Raw genomic sequence first — 24447 nt, forward strand, 5'->3', positions numbered from 1 at the left:
ATTTAAGATTTAACAATATTCAGCACTTTTTGTCCATCCCTCATTTACTTGATCACTGTGTACCTTGAGGTAGTAAAGATTTTTTTGTATTTATGGTTCAGTAGTAATGAAAGAGGAGGAGTGCAGATCACAGAAAGTGCCTTTGTGTCCCGCAGCCAGCTGCTTAGAGGGAACGGCCAAATCCCGAGAGTTATCTGGCAGAACAATTGTCACCACAAACTGTTTGTCTTTTTGTCTAACTCCTTTACAAAATGCTCTGTTTTCCTAGACAGGGGGAAAATGATGGAGAATCCTCTGCCTGCAAACTGGCCAAAAACTTCTTGTATATGCATACAAGTTTGTGTGTGTGTGTGTGTGTGTGTGTGTGTGTGTGTGTGTGTGTGTTCTTTTCTGCACATGTGAGCATCATCTGCATGAAACATCAAAGCTGCATAAAGCAAAAAGAGCAGCTGACACCTTAAACATTTATAAGCTTGCCAAGGCAAAGCTACATTAGCAATGAGCCTGAGCCTGAGCTAAACCACAGCTTTCATAGAAAATGGGATAAATTGAGCTAAATCGCCACTGCAATCCAACCACAGGGGCCAGTTGGCACGATGAGGAGCCACTTTGATTAAATGACATTAATTTGTGCTCCCATCTGAGTCTCTAAACACTCATCTACTGTCAATTGCAACCTCAGGAAAGATGCACGATCAGTGACAGAGTTTGTCCCAGTTGCTGCTGCAGCTTCTGTGAAACTAGAGCTCGCTGTGTTGGATGTCAGCTGTGTTTGCTCTGCAAAAACGTACAGGGAGCTTGTTCTCCTGAAACTTTGTAAAATGATCAAAAAGTTTTGACATGCAAATGTATTCTCTGTGCATGAAAAATTCTACAAGGACAAGGAGAACTCAACAGCACAGCCTTAAAAAATGTTTTGAAGAAAGCAAATAAGTTACAGTATTTCTTAAGATGTTCTATTTTTAGCAGAAACTTCTCTGTTTCAGTTATAATCACCAACTTGTATTGTCCTTAAAAAACTTGAGCAAACAAGTATTAACAAGTATTAGCTTGTTAACTGACTCGGAGTAAAGCTCTGAAAACAGTAAATAGTAAGGAAGAAAAATAGAAACAAACTTGGGGATCTTTTGTGACTGAGCACTACCTCATCCCAGCTGGATAGCATGTTAGCATTTAGCTCACCAGCCAGGATTTTGATGTGTCACTTTGTGCTACGACCAGGGTTAATACAGCAATGGTGGATTTTGTGGGATTTGCAAAAAATTTGGTTTTCAATTTTAACAGCAGGATCAGTTGAGACAGTTGAGACTGCCACCAAATGGTTAAAAAATTAAAGAAATATCAAAAATAAAGAGCATTATATGACCACTAATATGTAATTATGGCAGTTTTTTTACACATTATTAATTGCGTAGTCTAATATTCACACACGAATGCAACTGCAGCACATCCCCTGTGGGCCAGTGAGGATGATTTGCGGCCAGCTGACCACTCATTTTCTTGCACTGTGATTAATGAAGATTGAGTTGATGAAAAACCATCATGTGTGTAACAGAAGACAATTTGTGGTGGTAAAAAGTATGTGCCTGAAATAAAACATATAGATTAAACATAATTCTGATCCAGTAGTAATGCCTGTGTATTTGATGCGAACACATTAATATGACCCTCCATCTTCAATAGAACCTGCAAATGAGATTCTAGCTTGACTCTTTCTACTTTCCAAAAGAATGCCTCAATTTATTTGTGTAAGAGAGGAGTTGAAATATAGCATTACATTGTGTGTGTGTGTGTGTGTGTGTGTGTGTGTGTGTGTGTGAGAGTGCATGTTTCTGTCCCATGGTATAAATCACTGTGTATTTATGTGTGGAAGCATGTTTATGCATGTATCTGTGAAAAATTGTTTCGCAGAAAGTAAACTGTCAGGCTGGTTTGCAGGCCAGTTACATAAGCAGCTTGCTTGCTTGCGTATTTGAGGTTTTGGTGGTGAACGGGGGGGAGGTGGAAAAAAAATGAAGTAGGGAGACTAAAAAGAGACAGAAGACTCAGAAGAGAGAAAAATGGGCCTGCACTGACAGCAGACTTTCAAGCAGGCTGTCGGCTCTAATACAAACAGTTATAAAACGACCCAAACTGCTCAGCTTGCAAAGGAAAAGTCTAAAAATAACTAACCCTGGCTGAATTAGGTTACAAGTTGGTGTGGAAATCATAGTCACTCACTTTGTGCTTGTGTAAATGTTATAGTTAAGGAAAGACAATTTTGTGACCCAACAGAGAAGATGGGAAAGCTGTACCGTGACTCCGTAATAGTATTATTGTTGAATATGACACTGCACATTAGAACCAAAATAGAACAGCGGTTTTTAAACTTCATCTCTGTGGACTCAGAGTTTTAAATCATCTCTCTCTGGCCCAATTTTTGCAGGCATTTTGCAGGCTATTGCGCAAGCTAATCTAGCAGACTGTGCACTGTTTTAGACCACTGGCACAGTTGGGGACATTTCCTGTCAATATAATGTAGCCAGAAAATAGCAACATAGAGAAACATGCCGGTGTGTTTGCATGTTTCAGCCCATGAATCACAGATTGCATTTATTTCTGTTTTTAACCACGCTAGAGGCAGAGCAACGTGTCCTCCACTTAGGTCCAGGCAAAATATCTAAACAACAACATTTGGATGGATTGCCATGAAATGTGGTTCAGACATCCAAGTCTAATGACTTCGGAGATCCCCTGATTCTTCCTCTAGTGCCACCGAAATATCTTGACAGCTATTGGTTTGGCTGCCATATAATTTGGTAAAGGTATTCAAGGTGTTTGTAGATAAATCCTGCTCACTTTGACATTTTTCTGTGGCTCCACTGGCAGATCAAAGCTTTCATTTATTCAGTGAAATAGCTTGATGGATTGGCACCGTGAGTGACGGAGGTTTTAAGTGACATATCTTGGCAACTATTGGACACACTTCCATAAAAGTTGGTACTCAAATATTCAAGGTCCCTAGAGGATAAATTCTGGTGACTTTAGAGGCCCCAGACTTCTCATCTAGTGCCATCATGCAGACAAAATATACATTTGTACAATACTTGGGTTTATTTGGTTAATTGAGCTTGTGAATTCAGTGCTGTTCGGCAACTAATACTGAAATCTCTGAGCTTCCAACAAGCACTTCCTAGTCCTTCCATCATCCGAAGACAGAGTTGGAAGGTGGGAAAATCTATGGTATGCTTGGGAAAATAAGGAAAACACATTTATGAAACCTTCAGCAGAAAATATGTGTGAAGTACAGTATTCATTTCTATATTTATTTTTAATGCTGTACACCACTATGTGATGTGAAGCCTGCTACAAGACTAATTCAGAACCATGTTAATCAGACAGTGTGTGTCTGTGAGTGTGTGCGTGTGTATGGATGCACTTGAGTGTACTCAACTTGTGTGTATTTGAATGCATGCCAGAGCCTGGAGACCCTGTAGAGAAGATGCACACACGCACACATACACACACACACACACACACACACACACACACGGGACATCACATGCACACAAACACACACACCTAGATGCTACTGACGACCACGCAAGAACACGCTAATCTGTTGGCATGACAACTGGAGTGGAATATTCGCTTGGCCTAGAAAATATGGCTGTGAAGAAAAGATGAATGAGCAGTGAGATATAAATAAAAAACAGCAACATAAGCCCTGAGACTGTCTGCTCTTTAATTACAGGCCCCACTGTCTCTGCAACAACACTACACAATGGCCTGTCTCTCCTCGGATCATCAAATAACTGTCTCATGAGGCTACAACCATGCATTAGCACGGGTGTATGCATCCACAGGAGTGTGTGTAAGACAGTGTATGTACTGCTATGAAATATCATATGAGTCCTAACCGCTGTCCCGTCGCCTCGAAGGCAGACACGACAGCTTCTGCAGACCATAAAGGATATTTATGATTCTTTGCTGTGTCTAATGTACATGTTGGCTTGCTTTGGGGGTTTTGTTGTTCTCTTTTCAAACCACTAATAAAGCTTTAAACGTCTCTTACAGTCCACAGAGGTCATGTGGTACAGGCACAAGGAATAAAGCCACCTTCTGGTCTCATAAAACAGGTCTGAATTTATGGTTTAATTCCAGCTGAAAGCCCATGAAGAGAGTGCAAGGATGAGGTTTCTTTTACTGCTGCTCCACATGATCGCATAAAGCATTTAAGAGTTTCCTCAACTCCGAGCGCTAATGCTGAGACCTCTGAAAAGGCAGCACAGCGGTGGGGAAATCTGGCTAGGGAGGGCTGAAGCAAGAGGTTTTAATGTGAGATCAGGTGCTCTGAACTTTTATGTTTGGCCAAAACCTGCATGCATTATTAAGAATGATGCATGAGAAAATCTTGCCTTGAGATTAGAGTTTAAGTGGTGTGTTAGAGTTTCGTCAATTATGGTTTTGAGCCACATGTGCAAAATTTAAAAACTCCTGAAGGCGTGTTGTCACATCAGTAAAACGGCTGGGACAAAAGGTCTAAAATCGAGCTGGCTAGCTTACTTTTAACTGTTGTCATTACACCACATTGCATCCTCCCATCACTAGGAGAGGACGACAGGCGGAACAATAGAAATTAAAGAGAGGACTGTCTGTGTCTGACCTCACTTGGCTTATATCAGAGAGGGAGCAGAGAGAGTGGAAAATAACTGGGAGCCTCAGCGGTGGAGGATTTAGTCTTGGGATGGTCCTTTATGTCTCTGCAAAGACGGACAAATCCTGTGACATAACATAAGTATCGGCTGAGACAACACATGGTCAATAGATCCCTGATGAGTTGACTGCAGCATTAAACAAACAAGTTAATCTGCGGTGAACTGAGTGCAACCTGACACACAACTGAGATTTGATAAGGTGCATGCAGATCAGATCTGGATCCTGCAAGTGCATGAGGATCACCTTAAAGGAATAGTTTGACATTTTGGGAAATAGAGTTATTCGCTCCCTTGTTGAGAGTTAGATGAGAAGATCCATACCACTCGACCAGTCTGTCCATTCAATATAAAGATATAGTCAGCAGCCGCTTATCTTAGCTTAGCATAAAGACAGGAAGCAAGGGGATACCACTAGCTTGTTTCTGTCCAATTATAACAAAAAGCACCACAAGATAAAACGTGTTAATTAATGAGCATTACAGGTGCTGGTAGATGTTTCCAGTTTTTATGCTGAGCTAAGCTAACCTGCTGCTGCCTCCAGCTACATATTTGTTTTCACCAAGAAAGCAAATACGCAAACTATTCCTTTAAAAAACATTTTAATTTCTTTTCCATGTGCGGCATTAAAGGTTTCAAATCCAGCAAGTAGCCAAGACATTCCAGTCTAGTTTGCTCTTCGTGGGAATCTTGATCTTGGCTTAACGAGCATTTGCTGGAATGTTTAATACCAAGTCTAGAGCCTCGGGCCGTCCTCATCTACCTCCAACTGCAGCCGAGTGCTACTGTAAACATATTAGAGGACTCAAACTTTGTTGACCTCCACTGCTGAATGTGTGTGCATGCATGTAGGGATGTCAGTCATTCTCCCAGTCAGCCCAGGCACGAACCTACGAATCAAACGGTTGGGCAAAGACGTTCAGACCCCATGCTGAGCGGAAGAGAGACAGCAAGGAAAAGAGGGATGAACTATGGAGAGCAAGATAGGAGAGGAGAAAAAAGAAATGAAGACAGAGGAGGCAGAGAGATACAGAAGATATGGAGTACAGCGAAGAGCGGGGGCGGATTTAAAAAATGCATGCGTCTCCATTTGGTAGAGGGGAAGAAGTTTCCCAGCTGAGAGAAGACAGTAGGTGAGAGCGTAACTGGAGCATTAACACTCAGACTGCCTAAAAGAAACACTTCCTCGTCCGTGGAAGAAGAAAGCGTCGAGGGAAGGGGAAAACGGAAGCTGTGGAGATGCCCTGAGGCTGCGCTCTCTCTCCCCCATGATGCTATTTAACTGCTGCTACTTACTGTGGAGCCTCGCACACAAACACACACACAAACACAAGCGCACACAACGCAGACATGTTCACATGTGATCCATTTTACAGTTGAGCGTTTGCTGAGGGCCATTAGGTTAAGTGCTCTCTATTGCAGACCACAGCAGGACCTGATAGTCTGCATATCTCACGCACTCACTCACAAGCATCTGTAATTGGCAGTCTCATCCTTCTCTGAAAAACACACAGACCGATCGTGGACATGCGGTCATCCTATTTGTGCCACAGATCATCAGTCAGCGGATTCAACGACCCAGAATATTTTACAAATTTCCAGTAGTGCTTTCTTATATCTGACATGCAAGTGCAGTGGACACCATCTCTAATCTGTCAGACCACGCTCCGCTGAGGGAATAGCACAGACATTTGGTCTCCTCTGGGAATCCTGAAAAACAGAAAGCCCTTGCATCAACCCAAGACATAATCCTCAAGCAATAACTTACATTACAGCAGCTCTAGGATTTAAGTCAAAGGCTTTCAAGGTGAATGAAGTGGGTGAGCTGAAGGGAGAATCGGCCAGTACAACTGAAATCCTTCTTTTTTTTTTTTAAGTGGGGGTGGGGAGGTCAGAAAATCCAAAGATATCGTGATTTAATCAGACACTAGGGAAAAAAGCAACGATCCTCTCTTCTCATCCTTTCCTTTCATGAAGAACCTTATCTCCTTGTTGTTACACAGCCACAGGCCATGTTGAGGTAAGTTGATGAAAAATGACCTGTGACTTTCTAGCTGAACACAACACGTTTCTCTAAACTGAACAACAAAGTGGGCCGATTTTCACATTTCAGCACGTCACAGCAGCAACAGCACAGGTGTGATTGATAAACATTAACGACCGCATTCCATTTAGGTGAGCTACTTCCAGTGTCCCGGTTGTTCATGCTGGCTCGCCGTCATGACTGGGCCCATCGTTAACAAAAATTTGTTTCACCTGTGCTTCTCCTTCTCTGACGAGTCACAAATGTTAGCAGTGAAAAAAGGTCTACAGTCAAGGTTTGTCACTTCCAAAACTATTACTACTAATTCAAAAATATGATTTGACAGCGCTATCAGCAGGGCCATGCCAGTGCTGTTAAATAAATGATTCATTTGAGCATCTTCTAATCTTCCAGTGCTATGGTTAAGGTTTACTTAGGTTTAAACCTAAAACTAGTTTGCTCAGGTTAGCAAAAAATTGTCACGGTTAAATGAAACCAAATATTACTACCAACAGGAAATAGGAAAGAAAGAACAATCTCTCTTATCACGATTTAATACTTTTCTGACCCAAAAACCCACCCTGACCTCGAAGCAATTTCGCAGCTGCAGTTTCATAAAGCTCCTGCCTTTACTTGTGAGGAGATATGTCATGAGAACCAACACTTCAGCGCCAAGTTAATGCCAATATTCTGAAAATGTGACATCATTTGCGTCGTCTGAAATCAAACTCAAAGAGAAGGAGACCGCAGGCACCATATGACTTCTGCAAGGAAAAAAACACAGCAAGATTCGTGTATAGAGATATTTTGTATTTGATCACATCTGATCAACAGGGACGAGTTATAGGCAACCAAAAGCCAGTATGCAAACAGTGTCACAGAGCATTTCATATGAAAGGAGGAAACACCTCAAACTTATCTAAGCACCTCAAAGACAGGCATCTGGATCTGCACACTCTGAGTTTCACTTGTTAACTTTGTGTTGTCAAACTTTTCACGTCCTAAAATGTTTCCATTATTATTTGTGAATTGCGACAGCTGGCATCTGTTGTAGCAACACTCCACACACAACGTTCACAAAGGCTAACATTATCTTGTTTAGGCTAACGTTTGTGGTTAATAGTAGTTGATTTAGCTAAAATCTTGCTTGTTACATTATCTATTGCTATGTCGACTGGAGTTCCAGCGGTGAATCACACCTGACGGGAAGAGCGGCTAATAGCTAATGGCTGATGGCAGCTACCTGATAGCTAGCTTCAGCACCGCCACATCACTAATGGTATTATCGCCAATGTTAACATTGGTTAAAATAAAAAATATAAAATAAATAAATAATTTAAAAAAAATTATTATTTGGCATTCAGATTTAGTGAACTTTTTTCTCTCTCTCTGTTTGACTCAGACAGAAGCATTTGAAATATTTTAGTAATTTTTTAAAGTTTTTGTTTTTGCCAATAAAAATCAAAACACGTGTCCAACAAAATAGGCTGCTTTGCTCCCTAACAAGCAGCTGAAAATTGACATATAGACCATTAAACTGAAATTATGAGCTGCTTTAAAAACTTTTTTTTTCATACAGTCTCACACACACACAGATACACACACACACACAACACTTTACCAAGCAGGCTGGGCTTCTGCTTGCAGCCTGAGGAGGCACTGAAGCAGCAGGCCTCTTTCTCTCTCTGTCTATTTGTTTTTTGTATGTGTGCATCTCTGTGCATACATGTACTCTTTGTGTATGTGTGCTCTCATGGATAGGCCAGAGCTGGTTGTCATGGTTATCTGGCTATACTGTGGCTAAGTCTACCTCGGTCACCATGGAGCCCAGGCTGTCTCTAATATCCCAGCATCCCTCGCAAAGGTTTTTCCAAGGCGTGTGCCATGCCGAAACCATGATCAAAAATATTTTCATTTCTTTTTTCCACAATCACACCAGCTCCTCTTTTCTCCTCTAATTCCACATCCATCCATCTGACCGTTTCCTTCTCACATTTACAATTCACTCTCTTTTCCTTTTGCTTAGCTTTGCTTTTCTCACCATCCCCCCTCTCTCCCCTGGTCTTGTATTTTCTCTCCCTCTCATCCAATTTCCCTCCTCTCCCTCTCTCTTCCTCTCTGTCTCTCTTGGTTTCTCATTTTTCTATCTCCAATCTCTCTTCGTCTCCTTCCCTCTCACGCCAGCTCTAATAAACTCGCTTTGTTAATAATATGGATTATGCTGCTGCGTAGCTATATCCATTTCCTGCTCACAGTGTACTGAACTTTAACATTTAGGAAAAATATGAAAAGTGATTACTCTGCAGAGGAACAGATACAGCAGCCTGTTTGTTTATGTGTGTGCAAAAAATTCTCTCTGCCTGTTAAAGTGAGTATTCACTGCATAAAATCTGATTTGTGGAAATGTAATATTGCTTAAGGGCTTGAATTGGTTTTGTGAAAACACATCACACTTGAAACCTCTTTAATCTCTATGAATGCACGCAGGGTTTGTGTGTGTATGTGTGTGCCGCCCTTATGTGTCCCTCTCGCAGCCAAGAAGAGAGGTGTGAGGCACAGCCGGAAATGTGCGAGACTGTAGTTTTTTAGTTGTTTTTTTTTCCATTGAAGCTGCAGTCGACACACACACACACACACACACACATCAAACACTGATATTTGCTGACATTTTCTGATGTTTGCTGATGTGGTCATTTCATAGAAAGCCACTGAGGTGAGGCAACAGTGGATCGAACCTCTTTAATTGTTTATTAGCCTTTAAACAGGGAAAATAAGACTTCTGGCCAAAAACCGAAACACTAACATGGGTTAAAGAGAGCAGGCATGACATGTATGGAACCACACCAGAGGTGACAAGATGATAAATGAAGTCATTCCCCAGGGTAACTTAAATGAAGTGAGCAAAGCTGCAGCTTTATTTCGTTTTCCCCTTATTTTGTAATACAGATAATTTAAGAATTGGGTACACGGTTTCATTGTGTTCTCTGTCTTTCCCCTGGTGATGCTGCCCCGCTGTGAACGGACTCAGACTCCCGTGGCGCCATCGGGAAGCTCGGCCAGGCCGCGATAGTGACACGCTGTAGCCCCATAAAGCTGCTCCAGCCCGGAGCACCGGCCAAACTAAAAAGCTGCTTAGTGTGGCAAAACTCTAGCTGAGTCCCTTAAAGCTGCACTAATCAGAGCTGTTAGAGGAGGAATCGTCAAATGTATCGCACACCAGATTACAAGGAAATCTACAGCTATGGATGCAGAGATGGATGGATGGATGGATGGATGGATGGATGGATGGTGATGGATACAAGACATATGGCAAAAATAATAACATGTGCTTCATTTACGTGAGAAAACAAACATTTTCTTGTGTGGACGTCACGCAGCATCAGGTCTGACTTCTTACACGCCTGAATGCAACAGCTCCATTCTGCACAATTACACCTCAACAAGACAAAGAGCAGGGAAGCTGTTGCATATCTGAGCATGCGTCTTTGAGCGCTCTGCGACCATGACGGCAGGCGTCGGCTGTGGATTCAACAAGCCACTCTGAGCACTTTTTTTTGATTGGAGAGGAAGAGTGGCAGAAAAAGAAAGCGAGAGATGCAAACACAGAGAACAAAAGAGCCACAGAGGCAGCCAACAAGAGGGCTACAGCGGCCACAGGGCCCTGGATGCAAACATAACACAACTGCGGCACTGTTACCCCCTCCGTCCAAACTTGGCAAGCTCCTTCATAGGCCATCAATGCCCTCTGCTTCTCCCAGGAGCCTAACACTTTTCTGCACAGCTAGCTAACACATTAGCATGCAGCCCCATCCCCCTGCAAGGGCAACCAGCCGCTCACAGCAGCACTCATCATACACAGAAACGCTTCATATGCAGCAGCTGGGGATCTGCTGGACAATCATGAAGCTCTAGCTACATTTTGGGTGGATCTAAAAGACACCTGATACTGACAAAAGCAAATGTAGACATAAGACCTGGACGGCTCCTCCATTCAGGAATGAGCGATGGATCTCTTATCTATTGGCGGATCCATCATAAACACCTTTCCCGCCCTTGGAGGCTTACCTGACTTTGAACTCAGTGAGCTGCGGCTGTGCCCCCGGTTCAGCACAGTAGATCTGGGGGAAGTAAAATCGGTGCGACTGAAGGTTGATGTCCATGGTGTCCACACACAGCGGACACACAGGTCAGCCCTGCTCCGCGGCTAAAAATAAAATGGAACAAATGTCTGTATTTGTTGTGTCAGTTGCTTTTTCCTTTGTCTTTTTCTTCGTCGCTGACAGTTTGACTAAAGGTCGGAGTTCACTGGAAGCATCCCCAGTCACCTTCTCCCCAAATTGTTGCAGAGCTACAGAATGCTACCGCCAGGAAGGCATCCCCCTCCTCTTCGTATCCTCCGTGCACTCAACATTCAATCACCTCTGCTGCCCGGGCACACACAGGCACACTAACCTATTTCCCCACTAGCAGCCACTGTACACTCAGCAGCTGTGAGCACAAGAACAAAGATGACTTCAGTAAAAGATGCCGCCTCCTAAAGAATCAGGAAACACCAAAAATAATCCTGGTTTTTCAGTCAAAAATTCATCCTTGAGAAAGTAGAGATGCAAAATTAGTTAAAAATTGACAAAAAAATTTGAACTGTGGGAGAAAGAGAGGCTTAAAAATGTGAGAGTATCCCTCAGCCACATACAGAGGAGACTGAATGGGAGATAAGAGTCCTTTGGTTTTTACGCTTCAGAGACAGAGGAAGGGGGGAAAGAGAGAGAGATGGAGATAGAGAGAGATTCCCGGTGCTGTGAGGCGTTGCCCTCGCACTGCCTCTCCTCTCTGTGTCTCATTGGATTACCTCCTCCCTCTCACCCCCCCCCCTTGCCCCCCCCCCCCCCCCACTCTCCGTGCCAGGCTGCAGGATTGGCCGAGGCGAGGATGCGTAAGCCCACATGGAGAGAGGGAAGAGAGGCGAGGAGGAGGAGCAACAGATTTTAATTCATCTGATGGTTCCCGTCTTTTCTCGCATATGATTTGAGGTGGCATGCCAAGCTTGGGTGGAGCTCTGGATGCAACACAGTCTCTCTCAAACACACACACACACACTGATCTGAAACCTTATACTGGATGTTCATTAACAGAAAAGGGCACAGGTGGAGAGAGAAAGGGCAATACAACCTTCTGTTGAAACTTGGTTCAATTGGCTGTGAACACAATGAATGTAAACCACACACATGGTGATACACGTACATGTGCATAAGCTGTAAAACTGAATGAAATTAAATGAAATAATGCATCAGTGTGACATGGGTCAGACAATAATGAGCAACTAAATTTGAGTGTGTAATGCCAACGTTTGCCCCTTTAATATTCCCCTGCTCCATGTATCCAACGCATGTAGATTAAATGTGATATAAGTGGTGTGTGTGGCCATAACACTAATCTTCTGGGTAGCTTCCACATCACAGCGGCTTGCCAGTAACAAATAAATCCTTCCCATATTTACTGTACATCCTCCGACATCCCAGGAAAATATCCCAGCCGTGGTCTCTTTCTAGTACTGTTCACCCCGCTCTCAACACCCACATCTGCCCTGCTGTGTTTTGCCAGGAGCCAATTTGATTGATTGGACTAACTATAGAACTGTTGGATGACATGGTTTGCTCTGTAATCGGTGTGGACGGCAGGGAACATGGCAATTTGACAGCAATTCAGTGAAGTTTACTTGCCAGTGTTTTGTCACAAATCTTTGTGCCAATAAAATTTCATCCTTCTTCCTCTTACATCCGTGTGAAATAAGTTCTCATATTTGTAAGACCCCGGAAAAACATACTTACTTCAAGTTGCAAATGTCTGCTTACAATAAGTTGCATCATGTCGCCTTCTCGCAGGAATGAGGCTTCATTACAGCTCCACAGCAATGTCTGCGCAGAATTAGAGAGGTACTCCAGAAATTCAGTATTGCTCTTTGGAGGCTTGGAAGAGTCACGTTTAACAAAAAGCTCCAAAATCATACATTTCCCATAATGCAACTCAAAAGCATCTACTGTTAGACTTCCATTACCTGGTAAACGCCTCTGTCTTACTAACTCCATGCCTCCCGTTTAGAAAGACTTCTGGTTGGGGTACAGGCCAGAATGACCTTAATGACATCACCAGGGTTATTTCTTATGAGCTCCTCTGAAGCTTCATGTAGGTTAAACATCTGTTTTCACAGGCTGAGCGGTAATCCTCATGAACTTCAAAATAAAACTTATTCTGCCTTTGTCTTTTAGTTTTTTTTGTTTGTCTTCCACTATGACATACTGCACACAATACAATACACAACTGTTGCATCCCAACGCTCATTTCAGTTGCTGAGACCAGAAGTCTTTCAGGTCAGACCACCACTGGGCAGATGTTGTATAATCTGATTTCTGTAATTAAGCATCTAGTCTCCAACTGAGACCCAAAATTTAATTTTCTTATTACAAGCCAAAACAAATCTGCTGAAGCAGTGAAATGATTTAATCAGTTTCTGATGTGAATCAAGTCTTTTCAGAAATGTAAAATCCGTGGCATGTGTGTCAGTTTCTCTGCCAGCATCTGTCTCTGGAAAATTCATGACACAAGAGACTCTACAACATAAATGATTCTCACTCGACCGGTACTGGCAGCATTTTGTCTTGTTTTCTGTAAAATAAGAGGATAAAGTTGAATGTGAGACAGAATCGCTTCTTGAAAGGACGTTTTTTTTCCCATGTGTGAGTATTGTGAGGTTTTATATGGGTTTACACACTACGTGAACTATTCCCGTGGCCAGTATGTGTCCACACAGAGTTGTGCACAGGACAGTGAAATCAATTAATGACATGCTTTCCTACTGAATCTGCAGCACGCCATGGGCAGCAGTCTTATGTCCTAAACTCCTCAGTGACTAACTTTGAAACGGTAGCAGCACAGTGGACGATTTCGATTGAAGCGAACGCATGAATACTTTCTCTCTGTGAAAAGGCAGAAAAAAACTGTGAAGGACTTGTTTACCATCGTATTCTACATGTCACGATGGACGATGTAAGAGTCTGTGTCTCCTTCTGAGCAAAGGGGAAATTGTGTCACCGAGCAGAAAGCACAAGAAAAACTAGAGGAGGTAAAAAAAGGAGCAGAATGACAGATCAGGGGTCACAGATGGGGGAGAGAAGAAGAATGGTTTTACAGTAAAGAGATGAGGGTGGGGGAAGAGAGGGGAAGGGGATAGAGGAGAGGACAGATGGACAGACAGGTAGAGAGAGTTAAATGCCTCTGAGTGTGATGGATAAGCTGGATGGAGAGAGAGAGAGAGAGAGAGAGAGAGAGAGAGAGTCAGGGTAAGGGCAAGAACGTGGGGGAGGGAAACAGAGGAGAGATAAAGATGGAGACAGAAAAGAGGAGAGGGTGAAAGGATGAAAGGACATCCAGCCTCCACTTACACTTACAGTACACCCATCCCCCACCCCTCTCTCTCTCTCTCTCTCTCTCTCTCTCTCAGGTTAGACCTATGCTAATCCTCAAAGCCACATACCTCCGTTTCCATTGACTGTGTGTGTGTGTGTGTGTGTGTGTGTGTGTAAAAGAGAAAGAGAGATAGAGATAGAGAGAGAGAGAGAGAGAGAGAGAGAGAGAGAGAGAGAGAGAGAGAGAGAGGGCAGCAAAATGAGTATCAGCCTGGCTATTAGCATACAGCAGGAGGTATGGCCTTCTGTCGGTCACACAGCATGACTGAGTGAAGGTGTGTGTGTGTGTGTGTGTGTGTGTGTGAGAGAGAGAGAGAGAGAGGGAGTGAGGCAGGGAGGACAAGATAGAAGGGGGGGGGGTGTGTGTGACAGAGCTTTGGGGTGAATGAAATGGGTGAATCACCCAAAGCAAAGGGAACGATGCTGATGAGCGAGTGTAGGGAAAATGTGCACACATGCAGCTACAGGCTGTAAAGCTAGGAGGGATTTGAGTTTCAGCTCCTTTACATGGCCAAACTCAAACACATGACTCACTGGAAGCTGCTGTGTAGTCACTTTTAAGAAGCATTTATAAGCACAGCACAACGGCACAATCCAGTCCAATGCAGTTCATATTTGACTTTACAGGTGATGCAACGCCGCAGAGATCTCAGACCGCAGAATGAACAAAAGCAGATGTTGTCAGAGGATACACAAAGCTAATGACATGTACTCCTGTGTGTACTCCGATGAGCACTAGGTTACCTTTATTATAAAGCCATTGTAAATTGTGCAGATCATGTCCAACATCGAGTTCAAGATTTACGGCTTCTGAAAATACTCGTGTCTGACTGGTTGGTAGGTGCCTGCATTATTTGCCTCTGTCTCCCACCTCATTCATTTTTATGTATCAGGCCACCTCTTAGTGTATTTAATTCTGCCTGAGTGTGAGGATGTGCAGTTGTCCAGCATCTGGCATCACTGTGATGTAAGCTTCGTGAAAGAGCGTAAAAATTTTGCATGAAACATCTGCATCCGCTCCACAGTGAATTTAACAAAACTTCATGCTGACATACTTACATGTCTGTTTCCTATGATTCATACACTGACACACACTGACACACGCTGACACACACACCACATGAAGGCACTGTCACCGAGTGGACAAGTCACTCACTTGCATAGATGACGATGTGTGGTATGTGCACATAATATGCCCCCCCCCGCCCACACACACACACACACACACACACACACACACACACACACACACACACACAGAGTATATATAATACACACATTTAATAGAGAATCCAATATTTACAAATGCTAAGCACCAACTTCCTTTAAAATCTGTCTTAAGAAATGAAGAGTCTTGATATTTATACATCTTCACTTTCATTCTGGAGGTTGTTCTTTACCTGCTGGACAGTTCAACTGCTCCTCTTTTATCCACTGCACTTGTCTTCTGTGGTTTTCCAGGTCATTCCAGGTCATTTCTTGCTACTACGCTGAGCCCAAGTTGATTAATTGACTTCAACACACACACTTTTTCAGTAATGTTTCTAATTTGCTCTGATATTTCAGCCTCATGACATCATGTTTTACCCGCATCGACACAAATGACCCCGTGACCTTGACGTCATGACAACATGACACACACCCACGAAGCCCCAAGAAGCACTTGAGCAGCCAGTCGTTTAGCTGGTTCGCTAAATAAAGAGTCTATGGTTAAAAACAGCTAGGATTCCTACACAGTTCACCGCTGTGGATGTAAACACAGTCAAATTAAAGCTCAGTCGTGGCACTTTGACCTCATTGTCAATGTTCTAATCCAATGTCTCCAGTGGAGACAAAACAACAAAAATGTGTCACTGTCCGAATACATACAGATTACACTGTACGTTTTTCTTGCTATCCAGTCACATGTAGTTCTGTATAATCCAATCTGACTCCCCACTCCCCCCTCATCCCCACAAACACCCACAATCCACCTGTATGCAGTCACGCTATACGAGGTAAAGTGAGGGGGAGAAAGAAAGGGGATTAAATGAGTGTGAGAGGTGTGACAGATAGGAGTCTAAAGATCTCTGACGTTTCCTGTCCTCTTTGTTAACTCACACTGGCTCATCCTCACAGGCCTGGGGATTGAATTTCAGCTGCAAACAAATGCGAGCGTGCACACACACACACACACACACATACACACGGAGGCAGCATGCACACACCGTCTGACTCACATGAGCCGATCATTTTAATTACGCCACACACCAATGGGAGCTGGCAGGAGATACAGAGGGGGAAGGGAGACGGAGCGGGGGAAAGGAAGAGCGAGCGATTTCCCTCTCATTCACAAAGATTTGATTACCTCTCTCTCTCTTAAACACACGCGCGCGTCTGTGTAGATCAGCCTCGTCGCTCTGCCTCCTGATGCCTCAATGTGCATAATTATGACTCATGAGCCACACTGTTTTCACCCAGAATGCACCGTGTTATTATATAGATTCACAACAGAGACAAGACATGTGACCTCGCACCTGACACTGGATGTATCATAGTGTGCAACATCCTTCTCCATTTTGTGTTGCGTGTGTCGGACTGTGTTATGACAAAACGTGGCTGTTATTACTCACAGATGTGCCGTGGCTGCAGCATCATGGTACAATGTGTGCGCTACAGCTTCTGCAACATATAAATATATGCAAGTCACTGGAGGTCCATTAATTTTCCCTGAACAAACAGAGAAACTAAACAGCGATCAGCCAGCGACTTGCACTGAACTTTCAGCGTTCACTGTCACACATGTCTGTTTATTATTAACAAAATCTTTCTCAGGAAGCTTGGTTTACAGAGTAACTGGCAAGAGCAAAATGAATGCGATAATTGATGACAGGCAATAAAGGCATCGCAGCTCTGTAGAGAGACTACAGGACTGAAGCCCGCCTTGCCGCCTGGTTTATGTTCAGTGGCTACATGTTTTCCAGTCCAGTGTGGCACACAAGTCAGAGGGAGGTGGTCGGGGTGGATGATGGGTGTACAAATCACAGGGCAGAACATCTGGCCAGAGGTTCACATCAGCTTCAGAGTATTTAATAACCTCCTTTCTATTAACATTAAGTGCTGTGAGTTGCCTAAACACCATCAAGAAAAAGTTAATCATGCAGGAAACAAGTTCCTCAGATACATTCACTGTGAACATTTTGTATCTGCTCAAATATGTTCATATAAACCAATTTCTCACTATTTACACAAATCTGTAATCTATCTGTGTGGCATTACTGTTATATATTATCAATACTAGCTTTTGATTAAGTGTAAATTAGTGCATCACCCATCAAAATGATCTAACATTATTAGTATTATTAATAGTAGTAGTGAATAAAGCTAGTCATCAATAATCAATGGTGGTAGTCAATGTTTGTCAAAATGGCAAACAGCTAAGATTAACTTGTAAATAAATAATACGAATCGCAATTCTGGTCTCCACAAACGTTTAGCAGCTCTTCAGCTGCTAAATGCTCCACTTTCTTCACCAGCTATCGCTAACTTAGTCTGTCTGCCGTTTTTTTGCAGGTAGCGTTTATCAGAGCTGGAAGCAGCTGCATCTCTGTGTTTGGAAATGACGATGATGAGATTGGTGACAGTGTCAGTAACAAAGATGCTACATTGCTCTGTAGGAGGATCTGAGGAGGATCAGGGGATAGTTATGTGAGGGTCCTTTCACATACACACTCATGCAAAAATATTTATGATAGCAGCTTTAAATATTCACCAGATGGTGGTACTTATTTCTAGGATCATAAATGTCTTAAAAAGCAGAACAGCGTTTATCATGTCGAGGGAACGTGAGATGACTGTGTCCTCAATACCTGCGGTTCAGAGTTAGTCAGAATTTCCAACATCTCTGGAACAACATGTAAAAATACCTCAACTTTAAGGTTGTAACTTTATAGGAGGGTGTAATCAAGAGCACACACCTGTGCAACTTCAAAGCGCACAGCTGTGCTGTGAGAACGACGCACTGAGAGAAATCTGACCTCCACTGCCACTCGTGTACAGCAGGACATAAACCATGACATTTCCATGATTTATTTCACATCAGGCACCAGATACACTGAATACTGGTCTACAGTTTCAGTGTATTTTGGAAATACACATCATCCTCTCACACCAGCAACCTCTTTGAAGCCTCTCCTCATCTTAAAACACACTCATGCACTCGTGCATTCACTTTCACATTTGCATGAGACCGCCTGTTGGTGAGCACGAGCTCACCTCCGCAAGTTCGCCTTTGTCCTGCATGAACACAGTGCACAGTCACTACTAATGTCGGTATTCATATGGGTCACACACATTCCACCAACTGCTCCTGTCAATACACATCAGACAGCGGTGATGATGTTGGATCGATGGAGCCCGCACATCACTTTCAGAGCATAATGAAACACTCCAGTCCACGCAAACGGGGGAGGTGGGCTGCAGGCAGGACCGCACATCAATCCTGCTGTCAGACTTCATGAGAGCGGTGGGTCAGCCACAAGTAAATGTACAAAGAGATCGTTTAGTTATGCGCCAGTTAACATGTAGCTAACAGCCACACAAGGCCTCACCTGAGAACAACAGAGTAGCACTTGTACTTGCTGCTGTGTTTTTGAAAACGTAATAATTTGTAATATTTTTTCCCTTTCATTCACTGAGCCCCCCCCCCCCCCCCCCCCGGAACTGTTTGGAGCCCCCCTGGTGAGGCCCGACTCCCACTTTGAAAATCTCTCACCTCTAAGTTACTACAGTTCATCCTAACAGGAACATTTAGCGAATAGATTTTGAGATATTTCACCAACCAACCAGTCAATTAACATTCCCATCTCTAGAAATGGACATGTGCCATTTTGTCCAGTGATCTATAGTCAACCAATTTTAGATCTTTGTGTTCACAAAAAGACTGTTGTTATCAGGTCTGTGTATTCCCATTACAGCGCTGAGGTCTGCAATTAAGTATGAGCAGTCAAGAGGTCAAGACAGTGTCTGTATTGAGCAACAAACAAGTGCATCATTATAAATCCAAGAGCTGCCATTGTGTCAGACCAGAGGATTAACATGGACAACAGCCTATTAACCATCCAGTGGGGGAGAGGGATGGATGGTGGAGAAGGAAACTGTGAAGATAAAATGTCCAGCCTCCAGAAGAGGAATCAGACAGACAGGCTCCATCAAGTCAGGGATCAGTCCCTCAAAATGAATCCCTGACAAGAATCACCAACCCCAGCTTCACTGTCTCAAGACTTTCCCCCAGAGACCTACATCACCCTCCACGTCTCCACAGCTGGGGATAATTGAAACAGATACAACTAATCTTGATAAATGAGAAGCAGACACAGTAACAGCGCTGCTAAAGACTCTCTCCGAAATCGAAAAAAAGAAAACACCAGATGGGATTAGATACCAAAATCTGTCAAGCATTGCAGTTGGTTGATTTTAAAACCAAATTCAAACACTGATATTAGAGGATATATGAAATATGGCTGTTAATTTCCTAATTAGCAGAGGAGACTATTCTGCAAAGCCAGAGTGTCGTATGAGAAATATTACACTTTAAAACTTGTTGTTTAAAACTAAACAATTTAAAACTTGATCTTAATTCTAGGAAATACTTCTAATAAACTTTACATGATGTGATTGGATATATATACTTTATGCTGATATTACATCCAAACCCTAGCAATGACCTGGGTCCTTTAAAAACACTTCAAAATAACTTAGTTTCCTAGATTCCTTGCCTGGATACTGCAGAGTATCTGACCTTGACTAAAGTATGCTTGAAAGGCAGCTCACAGCACTGAGGCCAATGCTCATTAGATCACATCACAAAACAACAGTTTGTGTCCCACTAACATGCATACTATAGCAGGACTGCAGCAAAGACACACACACACACACACACACACACACACACACACACACACACACACTACCAGATCAGCCGTTTGACACTGTCACACCCACTCAACAGAACCATTTTACTTTAAGTCACAACAAACGCTGAGACCGATGCAGGTACAAATGTATAAGCGAATAAAAAAACCGTGCACTCGCAACCAGAGACACAGTCAGTTGCTTCCAGCTGAGCTGCAACAAACTGTACGAGGTGCTGGCTTGTTGTGGTGAGTCACAGTCTATGTTGCCACCTACAGAGCACCTCCGCAAAGCACAGAATCACTCATCGTAAATCACACAGCTGTGTGTTTAAACGGCCGTCAGACAGAAACTTAAAAAAGCAAGTGTATCAGCAGACAGCTTGTCAGGGTAGTTCAGATCAAAACACAGATTCTCTTCTTTGACTGGCATTGTTTTATGGATCTATATGAACTGGATCCACACAGGTATGAGTACATCTCCCAGTCAGTGCGTTTTTGCCGTGTTGATGAGGGTAAGTTCCCTCAAAATGCAGGACTAAAGCTGTTCCTTAACTGCACACTACATAATAAGACTGAGCAGTTTTTTGCCCAAGTGACAAAATAAAATATAGTCAGTATGCATACTAAAACTGCTCGACTTTTGAGTGTGTTGTTGATATACTTTATTATTGGAGAAATTTAAACCAGATCATGGCCTGTAGTAAAGCAGCAAGAACACCCCAGAAAAAAAAGAAATCTATTAAATCTCTGGGAAAACATTTCACTGCCTGTTTATGAAGCTTAATTAACAGTGGCATTGCAAACTTGTGGTGTGCTTAACGTGACGACCTGCCAGACCAAAATGATGATAAATGGTAAAAGTCACTGGGCACTTCGTCTAATTCACCATCTTCCATTCAGCAGACTGCAGTATTAACATACATGACTACAGAGAGCCTTACGCAAGAGCATGTCAAGTCACATGAAAGTGTGTGTGGTACCATCGGTATAAAATAGAGCTGAGAAGACAGAGGAGATGGAAGCAGCACAGAGGAAAGCAGTGAGACACTGAGGGGGGAGGTTTAACTGTTAAAACAGACACTGACCTACAGGCACCCTGGTGGCAAAATCCCACTCTGACCTTGGGGCACATTCACTCACACATACTCTCACAAACAGACTTCAGTGCCAGCAGCAATTAGAGTGGGCTCAGGATTCCTCCTGTTCATGGTGAACCTGTGCCAAACACTGGTGCCCCACCCACCCTGTGTAGCAGCAGGCTTGCAGCTGACTGGCTGCACGGCTGGGCCCTGGCAGTAACATCTCACCTGATAGGCTCTCACAGTCAGCCAGTAAACCCAATGCTTGCATCCCTGACACAGCTGTGTCTGGATGCCATAATGAACACTAGCAGCTGATTGGTTCCCAGCTGGGAAGGTGTGTGTGAGCGTGCGTGCGCGCGCGTGCTGCACACACAGAGGTGTGTTTAAGTAGAATAAAGGCATGTGATTGCTGTGTAAATCCAGTGATCAGATCTCTGTTGCAATGAAGGATAGTAATGCTTATCCCAATTAGTATAAGCATAGTCTGGTTTCCATGACAACACGTCGTTCTCTCTGCAGACAACCTCCACGTGACACATCAGAGAGGAGCTGGAGTCAGAGATGTTAGATGGTTTCATATCAAAGCCTGCTCGCTCTGCGTTAGTATCTGTGGGAATGTGAACATGCTGCTCTGAGACCAGCTCCTCTTAAAGGTGTATAATCTGTCGCCCAACAGGTGACCTGCCGGTCAATAGAAGCGCGTGTTCCTGTGATACACCTTTTGTGCTGCGGTAACATGTCCATCACAGGCCTCTGGACCGAGCTGCGCCCATTAAACGAACAGCATGTCTGTTAATAGGATGTTCTGGCTTATGTCGATGTTTACCTTTAATATCCCAGAGTAATGCGCAGCAGAATCACAGCAGTCTGCGCTTTTTGTGCAGCTAAAGAGCAACGCGTGCTTCTGCTTACCTCATCTTCCTCTCCTGTCCGTCTGAATGAGATGGATAATGTTGTCTGTCTGCTCACTGCTTTGCCCTTGAGTTCAGTTCGAGTATAAAAAAAGGATCCAGATCCAGCAGCAGCGGCTTTGGGTGTTTTAATAAAAAACAGCAATGCTGCCAGCGAAGCCTGCAGCCGGCTGGATGGGCAGATGTTGAGGGTGGAAAAGGCGACAGGGTGTGGAAAATGCTACACGGATGCCCACAGTATTCAGGTCTGTCTTTTACAAAATATATAATTGTTCCCCGGTGTTTGTCAGGCGGCTGGTGGTTCGGTTGAGGCCATTTCAAAGCGCAGCACGCCGCTGTCCGCAGGACGAGAAGCCGGGCGGAGTATCTGACAGCGGCTTCTGAGGTGCCATCTTTTCCTCCCTTCAACCACTGGGAGGCTGGATGGAGAGAGGGAGAGAGGGGTGGGGGGTGGGTGGGTGTGTGTGTGTGTGTGTGTGTGTGTGGCGGGGGCCAGGCTGCTGAAATATTCAAGTCTGTGTGGTTTTGCTGCACGGTAGCGCCCTCGGTCTGGTGTTGCAGCTACCGTGCAGGCAGGTGTAGAAAACAAACGTACACCGACTTCTTTGAGGGAAAAAAAAAAAAAAAGTTCGGTCAAAAAAAAAGAAAAGAAGAAAATCTTTTTTTGGTTTCCAGAACAAAACAGAATTATTTTATTGCATTGCACAACATTAAAGAGTTTCATAGGAATATCAGTGATGTGATTGGATATAAAATACCATGATTACTACAAATACTTTAAGCCTTTAAGACCCTGCAGAGACAGAACTATATTATTATTGGTGTGTGTGTGTGTTCGGTGTGTGTGTGTGTGTGTGTGTGTGTGTTTGTGTTCTACCTAATATCTGGAATAAATTGAAAACGTGACTCAAAGGCAAATGTTTTATTGCAGACACTAGGTACAGTAAAATAAGTGTAATGCTTCCATAATATGGGAATGTACTGAGTTTATATCAAAACATCTTTTATCTTCTTCCGTGTCATCACTTCCTGTTTTGTGTTTTGACCTCTGACATTCCCCTCTTAGCTCTCTGACTGATGGCTGAGCCTGTGCAACATTACCACAAGCTGTTGTACACAATAACATAACATGAAAAAAGTCATGGAGTGATACCATATGCAGTATGAAATGACAAAGTGTATGTGGCACACACACACACCTGTCAGCAGGCAGGCCCCGACCAGCTATAACATCTGTCTGTGTCTGCGACAGCCAGCTGCCGTTTCCTCACGTGGAGGACAGACGGACTCAGTTAAAACTCCTCTGAGGACATGACTTAAGCTCCGCTCTCTCCTCCTCGGCAGACAAGTCTATGGGTTACAGATGCAGTTACGGATGTGTGTGTTTGCATCCCAACTGTCAAAACGAACATAATGGTTTTTTACGCTGTGATAGAATTAACTGTTTATATCTCCATCAGTGTATATGGAGGACAGCAGAGAGAAATAATTTTTATATATCAAATTGTTATGTCATTAGCTCGTCACAGCTGGTCGGCTTGCCCTCTTGTACTGTACATTAATCAATCAGGATCGACATGTGAGTTTCTTTTAGGGGTGTTGGTTTTGTCGTCTTTTTTACCTTCAAAATCAGTGTTATATCAACATTCCTGTCGTGTCTCCCCCTTTCCATCAACTTTTTTTTTAACATAATTCAAGAGCAATTTTTGCAAGAAGTGAAATACTGATTATGTATGAGCTAGAGAATACACATCACATTTAAAACAATCCAAAGAGTTTCCCCTGCACATCACTTCCTGTGGATTGCATAACACTGTGATTCAGACATTAAAATCCTTTTAAATCCTCATGAAAACCATGAAAGCCTAGTGTGTTTTTTTGCTTTGTTAAAAGCTGGCACAAACCAAAAACACTACCGAGAAGAGATTTAATATAATAAAATAAATTTGAATGTATGTTTTTTTTGTATTGTTCTTAATTATATACACAGTTGTGACACACCCAATGGCACCATATTATAGTAACGCAGGATTATCTCAATCATTAAACACATATCTGTAGCATTTCCTCCCTCTCACCAGCAGAGGTCCTCCTAACTTCCAAAGAGCACAAGTATTTCTTCTGTCTTTCACATGGTGAGCAAAGACTTGAGGTCATTCTGGCCACACGTTGGTGCGTAGGTAAAAGTCCATCACTTGTTTAAAGGAAACTTTCATTTCATGTAGTAGATCTGGACCCACTGGTGCATCTTTAATACATGATGTTACCTTTCACTGTTTCTTTAAATCCCTGTTTGGGTCTCTGGCTTCTATCTCAACAGGAGGGTGCTGAGGCTGTGCCTACATGGAGCTCAGGTTTATGAAAAGTCACACTGATAGAT

The 24447-nt window shown here is 43.2% G+C and overlaps 1 protein-coding gene across 3 annotated transcripts in view; it reads right to left on the reverse strand.

The window, feature by feature from the left end:
• The window catches only part of evlb (Enah/Vasp-like b), a 43467-nt gene extending 21004 nt beyond the window's left edge, over nt 1-22463 (reverse strand). For 2 of the 3 annotated variants that reach the window (XM_023430025.2, XM_023430024.2), the window contains exon 1: nt 10783-11520. In XM_023430025.2, coding sequence (XP_023285793.1) covers nt 10783-10877 — 95 coding nt within the window. In that variant the 5' untranslated portion in view covers nt 10878-11520. Of the gene's footprint in view, nt 1-10782; nt 11521-22068 lie in introns of those variants that run through there. The other variant, XM_023430026.2, reaches the window with a different exon arrangement.
• Nucleotides 22464-24447: the final 1984 nt, after the last annotated feature.

Source organism: Seriola lalandi, unplaced genomic scaffold (assembly GCF_002814215.2).
Source record: "Seriola lalandi dorsalis isolate HSWRI2012SDOR001 ecotype SW California unplaced genomic scaffold, Sedor1 jcf7180002054901, whole genome shotgun sequence".
NCBI lineage: Eukaryota > Metazoa > Chordata > Actinopteri > Carangiformes > Carangidae > Seriola > Seriola lalandi.